Source organism: Chiloscyllium plagiosum, unplaced genomic scaffold (genome assembly GCF_037043375.1).
Source record: "Chiloscyllium plagiosum isolate Xiang-an unplaced genomic scaffold, Cpla_swu_hap1 HiC_scaffold_4, whole genome shotgun sequence".
Lineage (NCBI taxonomy): Eukaryota > Metazoa > Chordata > Chondrichthyes > Orectolobiformes > Hemiscylliidae > Chiloscyllium > Chiloscyllium plagiosum.
The window spans coordinates 79,076,784-79,087,244 of NW_028270142.1; the positions used below are offsets into that span (position 1 = coordinate 79,076,784).

Genomic DNA, 10,461 nt, shown 5'->3' on the forward strand with positions numbered 1-10,461 from the left:
TTTGTAACTGAAGTTGGCTCAGCACTAAATGATCAATTCCTTTGTCTTGATGCTGTGCCTCTGTGTTCCATGGATAAGGAGCTTTATTTATAGTTGATAATTAGGAGAAACTAAGATTGTTCTCCTTAGAGAATGTGAAGGTTGAGAAGACATTTGCTAGAAGTATTCAAAATTATAAGGGTAAAGGACAGAGAGGAGAGATAGAAATTATTCCCATTTGTAAAAGGTTTCACAATTAGAGGACACCAAATTAAGTTGATTAATAGAAGAAGCAACTGTGATGTGAAGAAAACTTTTTTATGTAGTAGATGGTTATGATCTGAAATGCGCTGCAGAAGAATTTGATGTAGGCTGGGTCAAGTGAAACCCTTAAAAGAGAATTGGATTACTAAATGAAGAGAAAATCAATTGTGTGACCATAGAGAAAAGAATAGGTCTTATCGAGGGCCAAGATGGACATGATGTGCTGAATGGCCCTCTTCAAATTTAGAACAATTCAATGATTATATAGGCTGGATTTTATGGAGAGATGTGTTTCCCTCCCTATGACCAAAAAAAAATTGATGAGGAGCCTGTTCCACCAGAAGTCTAGCTGCTCTTCAACCATTTTACACTTGGAGGGCCACCTATTGGCTCTGAGTGAGACTTCTGCCTCATCTTCCCATTAATTGACCACTTAAAGGCTTCAATTGACCAAAGGCTGGCTCTCCAGCACTTCCATTGCCCTTCATAGGATGGAAGACAGATCAGGGTCAGTAAAGTAAGTGCTGGGTCTTCATACATATCGGTTTTGTCAGGGGTGCGAGATTTCAATGATCCACGATTCTTAATCTCTCAGCCAGGGGAAGCAACCTGTCAATGTACACCCTGCCAAACCTTTTCAGAATCCTGTCCAAATTCCTATGCATTCTCCTCCATTGCTTTCAGGATGCCACCCTGGTCCACTTCTGCATATCTCTTGAGAATTGTCTGCTTTCTTTTTCTAATAAAAAAGAGTGAGGGACCATTATTCCACCAGGTTTTGTCTTGGACATGGGTGGAACATTTGAGTGAGATGGGATGTGCTAGATCTGCTAACGATATGAAAATGTCATTGCCACCTATGAAATGTAGAGTTAGGCTTCTGTCTGTATGGACGTTCTTAGGTATGTTTGCAAAAAGATGATTTCCAAGGATATGCATGAAAATGTTATGATGGTAAGGGAGCAATGATTACCATTTCATTCACCTCGCCTAAGAAACCACTGAAGCATTATAAAAAGAAGGCTGAATGTCAATGTTTCTGCCTGTGCAACCTGGTAAGCTAAGACAATGGCTCTGCATCATATTATGCTCTGCATCATATGTTCCATCTCTCAGCCAATTACCCCATATTCCTGAGAATGACAAGAGGCTGTCTGGAAAATCTATCAATCCTTAAAATACCTTGGTGTTCTTTTCAATCAGAATTTCCCTGAAGACCACACAATGAAATCCTTATCTGATTCCTTTACAGATGAACTCAATTTGTCATCTGGACCCTGGAGAACTATGTTTTTCCCACTGGCCTCATTGCAGCTCACTCATACCTGGTGACTCCGTGCATAGAGATCTCTACTCCATACAAGATTCTAAAGTTTGTACAATTCCGATATCTGACTTTTGTAGCTGCTTGTTTCAGATCAAGTGATCTCATCTCTAGAGTGGTGTTGCTCTCATCTTCTCTCTCTCCCTTTCTCTCACTCTCTCTCTCTTGCTCTCTTTCATCATTTCCTCTGGAAGCTGCTGTGCCTGGCCTGGCATCAGTTCCTACAGGACTGAAAGCTGAAGTGTAAAAGGGGTAGAAATGTTTGGAGTGAAGAAATGTACAGGAGTAAACCAAGAGGGCAACAGTCAGACCATCAGCAGCTTGCCTTTCATACAAGTTGATGGTAAGCTACATTTTGAGAAAGGGCATAAGACAGGAACCATCATGTTATCATTCTCAATGCCCTCACACTAACCTCACTAGCTCTGCTCTGCTCCCACTGATTGGATGTGACTTTGACATATAAGTGGGAAGGCATATTGTCTGTGCTCGAATATTGATATGATTCATTGATGTGCTTATCATAACTGAGTAGCTGAAAACTGCAAGAGGTGGGTATGAAGCTGATATAAGGCTGGGGTGTGAGGTGGGGAGAATATCTGATTGCAGCACTGATTCGTGGTCAATGGAGACTGCCAATGGGTAAATGATGTAGATATGGTTTATTGAATAATGACATAGTAATGATCTATTGTACAGGAAATATCATTGAAAGATGTGAAGCTGAAACATTTACAACCATCTGCAGGTTAAACTGCTAGTGGATGATTTATCTCAGCTTATTGATAATATCTCCAACATCACAAATGTCGGTCTTCAGATAATTCAATTCACTCTACATGATAGCAAGAAAGAGCACAAGACACTAGACACAGGCAATCTTTAGCTGTAGCAGTGAAAATGTAAGCTCTAGAACTGCTGTGCCCCAAGCCAAGCTGTTTCAGTGCAGCAATGACACTGGGATTTACACAGCAATGTGAAAATTACCCAGGTATGTCCTTTCCATGCAAAGTGGGAAAATTCAATCTAGCCAATTTCCATCAGCCCATTCTCGATCATGAGCAAAGTGATGGAAATAATTATCAACAGTGCTATCAAGTGACAGCTACTCATCAATGATTTTCTTATTGAGGCTAACTTGGGTTATGCCGGATGTATTTGATTCCAAGTCATTACATTCAACATAGGAAAGCAAAGTCAGATGACAGTAATTGCTCCAAACAGCATGGCAGGACTTGACTTAGGGTGCCATCAAGGAGCCCTGCAAAATTGATGTTAAATGAGAGAAAACTCTCCACTGGTTGGAGTCATACTATTTATAAAGAAATGCATGTGGTTTTGGTGGCTAGTTGTCTTAATCCCAGGACATGGCTGTAGGCTTTTTTTTAACAGTAGTTTTTTTTTAAATCAACTGGATTCAGCAATGTAATAGCACATGTTTAAGCAGTGGAACTTGACCCCAGGGTGCACAGTCCAGAAGAAATAACACTACCACTGCGTCACAAGGCTCCTTGATTTCTAAGCTACCTGCTCAAAGATGGCATTATCTCTGGAGCAGGTGGGACTTGAACACAGGCTCAGAGATAGGACACACAACTGTGTCACAACTGTCCCTGTCTCTCAAAGCATTGTCCTAGGTCTAATCATCTTCAGCTGCTTTATCCAATGCACATTCCTCAATCTTAAGTACAGATGTTCATTGTTTGTATAACCTTCAGCATCATTCACAAATCCTCAGATGCTGAAGCAGACCATGCCCATAAGCAGCAAGATCTGACATTCAGGCTTGAACTGATCAGTGGCAAATAATATTTGAGTCACATAAAAATCTGGGCAATGACTATCTCCAACAAGAGTTAGTCTAACCATCTATCCTTGAAATTCAATTGCATTATGAGATAACTGTGAAGTTTATAAGATTATTATAATAGGGAACTATATCTTTAAATTTATAGAAAAGGAGCTATCTGATCAGTTTTGAAGAAACTCCAAAAATGTTCACTCAAGCTTAAATTAGTCATGCAAAATTACTACTCAGTGAAACAGAAATTTGATGACCTTTTGGAAACTGGCAGTAATGTTGGACCATGGCTGAAAGAATTTAAATTCCATAGCAAGTGTGATGGATGATAAGCATATAAGGAGAGCATTAGTTCCTGTCAATTAAGGTATAAATTGCTTGCAAAAGGAATTGTTTGGTTGATGGTGATTGTTTTGTAGTCAATAGTTTCAGTAAAAGTTCAAGTTTCTAAAACCTGAAATCTTGTTGGAGCTTTTTTTCAACTTGTAACTGGAAGTCCAAAGCTGTTTTTAGAAGTTATCATTCTTTCTGGATGTTAATTAACATTGTAACATTGAACATTATGAATTCCCTCCTAACTCAATTCCTGATTCTACAAAGCCTGTACTCCATATGTGAGAAACAAGTCAAGAATGTGATAGAATATTCACACCATTAACAATGCTCAAGCAGCATGTACAAACTGCAAAATGCACTGTAGTAACTCAACCAAGCTCCTTTTAAAGCAATGTGCAAATCCAAGACCTCTAGCATGTACAAGGACAAGGGCGCAGACATATAGAGTGCCTCTACCTGTAAGTTCCCCTTCAAACCTTCCACCATCTTGACTTTGAACTATATCACTTTTCCTTTGGTAGTTGCTGAGTCAAAAGAAAAAGTATGAGTCAAAAGTATGGAACTTCTTCCCTAACACTGTTGTTGCACCTACATCACATGGATTACAATAGTTCAAGAAGATGGCTTCTCATATCATTCTCAAATGCAATTGTGACAATAAGTGCTGGCACAGTACTACATATACCAGGTCAATGAACAAAAATGAATTCCCTGATGTCAAATATCTGTATGATGTTGATGAACATTTTATGACAGTGGTGCCAAGTCCTTTTGGGCCAGACCCTTTGTATTCACCTTCTGAGCCACTTCCTACTTTTTCCCATTGTCCTTCAAAGCATACTAGCTCCAAGAAAACATGATCTTGCTCCTTCAGTTGACATGCATGACTGACATCTCCAGTGCTGCAACTATAAACCAGGACTCCCGTCTCATTTCTGCCAATTTGGTTATTTTTTCTTTACTGCAACCTATCACGATGTACATAGCAGCTTCCATATGTTCAGTATTGTTTCCGTCTAAGATGGACAGACTGCTGGGTGCTACTTGAGAAAAAAGGCAAGTTTCACAAGCATAGGGAATATATCCAGTTAGAAGTGCAAATGAGAAAACAGTGCAAAATATTTTTGCTGCCTCACTCAACGAAACTGAGACATTGGACAACTCAAAAATCACAATGTTGTCCCTAAAAATGGGTACAAATCACATTTTTATTCTGTAGACTAAATGAAAAACATCAGTGTGCCATTTTATGTACCCAAAGGTATTTAGTTTTTAATAGCCTATAGCACCTATAGAGTTTCCAAAGAAATACACAAATGCCACATATCTCATTACTAAATATAATAAAGCTGCAAAGATTTCCAAGGTGAATCATATTTTATTTTAAAATCTGTAAATAATCTGCACAAGTATTTTCTCCACATACTTTATAAGAATATTGTAGGAAACGATCTTCTATATTGTAGAATACCTTAAACCTTTTAGGTTTTTTTCTCTTAATTGCAGTACAATGCTCACATAGTTGAATGATAATGACATGTGCATGGTAACTGCAGTATTTATGTTGGAGAAAAATAACCCCTTGTGAAAGATAAAAAATGTCTGTTTGGACTGACCTCAGTTCTATCAAGCCTTTTGATGAGAAAAAATCCATGACTGAAAATTGAGCTTTGAGTTCAAGTTTTGTGAAGATTATTATAAAGTATATGTGTGAAAAATCATTAAAAAGGCACATACAAAAAAAGGCTAACACAATAGTCCTGACTTGGAGGTACTGGTGTCGGACTGGGTTGGACAAAGTTAAAAGTTGCACAATACCAGGTTATAGTCTTTTTGGGAAGCACTAATGTTTGGAATGCCGTTACCACCTGATGAAGGAGTGATGCTCCGAAAGCTAGCGCTTCCAAATAAACCTGTTGGACTATAACCTGGTGTTGTGTAATTTTTAACCTTAACACAATAGTACACTTTTTGATGGAAACTTTCAGATATGGCAAGTACTTGCATTGAGGCTCCAGGGAATTGTAGAGTTAAACCAAAAAAAAGCCCTCAAAGAATGTTGCTCTGAAATATATATGCATTTTTTTCACAAAAAATTCTTTGTTACATCAGCATGGCAAGTCAGTAACATATACATTCCAGGCTTCTCACATGCTGACTAAAAGAAAATGGTTAAATTTTACAATTTTATGTTCATTATTTAACACTGTGAGGCTGCTTTACCATACAGAATGATGCCAACAGCATGGGTTCAATTCCTGCACTTGCTCAGGTTACTATTACTTCTTCCCAACCTCTCCATTTGCCTGAGGTATGACGACCGTCAGTTTAAACTATGTTAGTTATCTCTCTCTGATGAAACAGCAGTGTATGGTCTGGTAAGTCTATGTTACTTTTAACTTTTTTAACACTATCTGTCACTAAATGTTAAAGCAGGGATTTTGCATCCCTTTGTCTTCAATTTGAAACTGAAGAGTAAAGATTAAAAATCTGCTGCTTATCTATCTCACATTTATTAAACAAAATTGTATTAGCTTGTAATCAGTTTCATTATTTACTAGACTAGCTAGATGAAAAAAATGGTTCCATTATTATGCATCTGTCACAGATCATTAGAAACTGCATTAAGAGCAAACCTCTATGGTCATCTCTGAAGCAGCCAATATCAAATAGAAAGTAGAAGGTGGTTGCAGGGGCAAGCATCCTATTTTCTGTCAGTGATTTCAGAATTTCCTTAGCAGCTAAAGAAAACAGCAGTCAAAATGATGAATAGGAAACATTTACTAAACAGCTTATTGTCAGATAATGCAAATTAAGTAATTGATTTATAAAGAACATTTTGAAATTACATCATGAAAATTAGTAAAGTCTTCATGATATTTAACAGGAGCTGTGTACATAGTTTTGATCTTATGTCTGAAATGAAAATTTCTGTGTAAAATATACAGAAACAAGCAGTGAAGGATTTTTTTCTGACATCTAAACAACTATTGCTATATCCGTGTGTAAGAGACCAACACACAGCAGTTATCATGAGCATGCACTTATTAATGTTACATATAATATAATAGAACAATTCAAATCATGCACATTAACTTTATCCTGGTTTTTAAGTTAAGTACAACACGTTTTAATAGCATGCATATTTTAATTTTATACCATATCATACTAGAAATTCGAGACAATCTGCTACTTTAATAAACGCAAATCCCATTCTTACTCCCCCAGCATAATTATCTTATTAAAGGCTTTTGAATATAACTAATGAGCATTTCTGAAAGTATGTGCAGCAGAACGCATTTGAAGTGCACAGTATTCCAAATAAACGTGCGACATTCAATAACTGGACGCGTTTGCCAAAACTATAAACATTAGGGTGCTGTTCTGCATTCTACCAGTTTCCGAAAGCTCCTTCTGAAGCTATCATCTAAAAAGGCATAAAGGAAAGGATTAAGACAACTATTCGCATAGCTCAGGCTAGTGATAAAGTAGGAGATTCCAATGATGAGCGTGGTCTGTTGAATATCTGTTGTTAATGCTACGATCGTGCTCAAATGGTAAGGCGTCCAACAGAAAAGGCAGACTGCTAGGATAATCATCACCATTAATGTCACCTTCTTCTTCGCTTTGTCCAGAGCTTTGGCGTTGGTGTTCAAACGCATGTTTCTCAACTTGAGTAACATCATTGAGTACAGGATGCAAATTGTGGACACCGGGATGGTGAATCCCATGAGGAGAGTATAGATCCGACTAGCTTTCCACCACAGAATCTCAGGAGCTGGAAACACGTAGACACATTGTAGCCTGCCTTCGTCATCGTGGATTTTGCCAAAAATTGTGAAGGGCAAAATGATGACAGTAACAAAGAGCCAAACGCATATACTGACTATCTTAGCCGCCCTGTAAGTGCGATAGGACATTTTCTTGGACCTCGCAGTGGCCAGGACCACCAGGTAGCGATCAATGCTCATGACAGTTAAAAAATAAATGCTGGAGAAAGTATTATATTGATCAATGGAAATGATTAATTTGCACATCAGCTCGCCAAAGGGCCACTGAAGCAGCAGGTAGTCAGCAATGTTTATGGGTAAAACCAGCGTGAAAAGTTCATCGGCGATGGCTAGGTTCAGTATGAACATGTTTGTCACTGTTTTCATTTTCGGAGCTTTGAGGATAACATAAATGACAGCAGTGTTACCCGTTAACCCAACAGCACATATAACCGAATAAATGATGGGGATAGCAATGTAAAAGTCAGGGTATGGACCCGGCCCTGTCGAATTGGTCCCATTGTCATTCGCGGGCAAACAATGCGCCTCCTGAGCTGTGCAGGAGGCGTTCGAAGAGATCGGATTCGGAGGAAGATTTTCCATGTTTTCCACGCTAGTGCGGTGGGACCGCATACAGTTTTGTTTATTACAAATAATACAGCAAAAAGAAAACTATGCGCCTTAGAAACATTAGACAGATTTGAGGACTTCATTTAGAAGATCCAACGGTTGATTGGCAATTTAATTCGGCACAGTAACTGGGCATCAAGATCAAAGTTTAATGGCAAAGCTAACCCAATGATAGAATACTACAGCAATCCTCTGAACTCTAGCTGTACTTGGAGATCAAATGAAAAATAAACTCCTTTTTGAAAAATATATTTTCTTTCCGGAGATTAGATCAGTCCTTAATTTTCCACAAAGCCGGGCGAATACTGATTTTTGTTGATATTTACAATCCTTCGGCCTTCCATTTAGCCTTTGGTGTGCTGTCAGTAGCTACATTTTGTAATTTTATTTCAAATTACCGCGAAGTCATTGCAATCTCTCAGCAATCACCAACAGACGAACGTATACTAAGTAGATCAAGGAAAGAAAAAGCAAGCATTTAGCACCAAAGGACTTGCAATGCACTTCAACAACAAAAAAACATGCGATAGGGGAAAGGACCTACAATTAAATTTGATCGTACTCTACCTCCGTACACGGGAGGGATGTTTGTTGTCTAATGGCTAATTGAATTATTTTCTCGCGCGCATTTAAGGATATAACATGCACATTTAGATTCAAATTAAACTTACATACTGTACCATTTAGATGCAACCAGAGCTCGCTGCAGCTAATCCGATGTTGGAACAAACTTGCTTTGCTGCTGTTCAAATGATACTGGTAGAGGAATTATTCTCTGAGCACAGAGTCGGATGTGGCCCGGCTATCTGGTGACTCTCTGCGGGTTTAAGCACAGACGCAAATCAGTGGACGCCTTTCACCATAGGAACCAGAGATCAGGTCCATTGCCCTCTCAGCACGTTCAGCCCTTTCGTCTCAACATTTCAGTTTTTCACACCGAGGGGAGAGGGCTAACTTTATTTCCAAACAGAAGCTGGAAAGCTCAATGACTTTTTTTTTTGGCATCAAGAACCGAGGTTAACAACGCGTGACAGCTATAATATTGTCGTATTTGAGACTTCAGCTTTACAATTTTGTGGGCGGTCGACTTGAAACCCAGACGATGCTGCTAAGATCTGCTTCCCTTTAGTCTGGAATTAACACAGTGTATGTTTTATGGATAGTCGCACGCTGTGATGCAATCTGAATTCATACCAGTAAATAGCTGATGATTGTAGGCATACAGCGGAATAACTAAGATGCAATTACTCTATCGAAATCAAGCACTAGCTGCAGAAGAAAGTCGGATTCTTTCTAATGCCAGATATATTAAAATGAACACTCAGTTAAAATACTGGACGGGTGGAATCAGGAGAGCAGGTCAGACAGCGTTGGATGTGACAGAAAAGGAGTTAATGCTCTAGATCGATTAATTTAGTGAAAATATATTTAAATATGAGCGTGTATACACTTCATAGGGTCACAGAAATGCAACTCAGGGGCATCTCATTGCATTAATAAAATGTTGCCGGTTCGATTCATATGTTCACAGATGACACGAAAGTAGCGAGGAGGAAAGCTTCATTCCACAGGAGTGTCAGATGGGCTGAACAATGGCAAATAGAATTTAATCCTGAAGAGGGTGAGGTGATGCATTTTGGGGAACTAACAAGGCAAGGGAGTTCACTTGAATTGCAGGAGGCAAAGAAATATGGAGGATCAGAAGGACGTTGGTGTGCATGTTCCACAGATCTTTGGATGTAGCAGGACAGGTAGATAAGATGGTTAAGAAAGCATAATAGACTCTTACCTTTACTAGTCGAAACGTTGGGTACAACAAGAAAGAAGTAGTAATGGACTTGTATACAACATTAGTTGGGCCACTGCTGGACTACTTTGTGTACAATACTCATGGATGCGATTGCATTCCAAAAGGTGCAAAGGAAATTCAGGAGGATGCTGCCTAGGCTGGAGCGATTCAGCTGCGAAGGGAGACTAGATACGCTGCAGCTGTTTTTCCATGCAGCACAGAAGGCTGCGGAAGGATCTGATTGAAGTATAGAAGATTAGGAGAGGCACAGACAAGGTAGATGGGGAAAATCATTTCCCTTTAGTAACCGGGGTACAGTTTTTATATTAAGGAGCAGAAGGAGGAGAAAGAATTTGAAGATTTTCCAGTAATTTCTGTTTTTGTTTGAAGATTTATTTTCACTCCGAGGGTGAAGGGTATTAGGCTATACTCACTGCATTAATGATGGTAGAGGTAGAGGAATCATTAAGATAATTAAGAAGTATTTTAATGTACAGTTAGAGTTATAGAAACGTACAGCATGCAAACAGATCCTTTGGTCCCACTTGCTGAGCAGATAACCTAAATT

The 10,461-nt window shown here is 38.8% G+C and overlaps 1 protein-coding gene across 4 annotated transcripts; it reads right to left on the bottom strand.

Moving 5' to 3' along the window:
• Window positions 1-4,944: 4,944 nt before the first annotated feature.
• LOC122549565 (neuropeptides B/W receptor type 1-like) lies at window positions 4,945-10,029 on the bottom strand. Of its 4 annotated transcripts, none has more exons than XM_043689408.2 (3): window positions 9,894-10,029; window positions 8,785-8,921; window positions 4,945-8,550 (listed from the first exon to the last, which is right to left on the bottom strand). In XM_043689408.2, the coding sequence occupies exon 3, from the start codon at window positions 8,105-8,107 to the stop codon at window positions 7,076-7,078; it is 1,032 nt and encodes a 343-aa protein (XP_043545343.1). In that variant the 5' UTR covers window positions 8,108-8,550; window positions 8,785-8,921; window positions 9,894-10,029; the 3' UTR covers window positions 4,945-7,075. The 4 variants fall into 4 exon arrangements, with proteins under 4 accessions (XP_043545343.1, XP_043545341.1, XP_043545339.1 ...); XM_043689406.2 differs by having other exon boundaries at window positions 8,780-8,921; XM_043689404.2 differs by having other exon boundaries at window positions 8,776-8,921.
• Between the last annotated feature and the right edge of the window lie 432 nt (window positions 10,030-10,461).

Coding starts and splice junctions, on each gene's coding strand:
- LOC122549565 (XM_043689408.2), bottom strand. CDS start 8,107: ATGCGGTCCCACCGCACTAGCGTGGAAAACATGGAAAATCTTCCTCCG.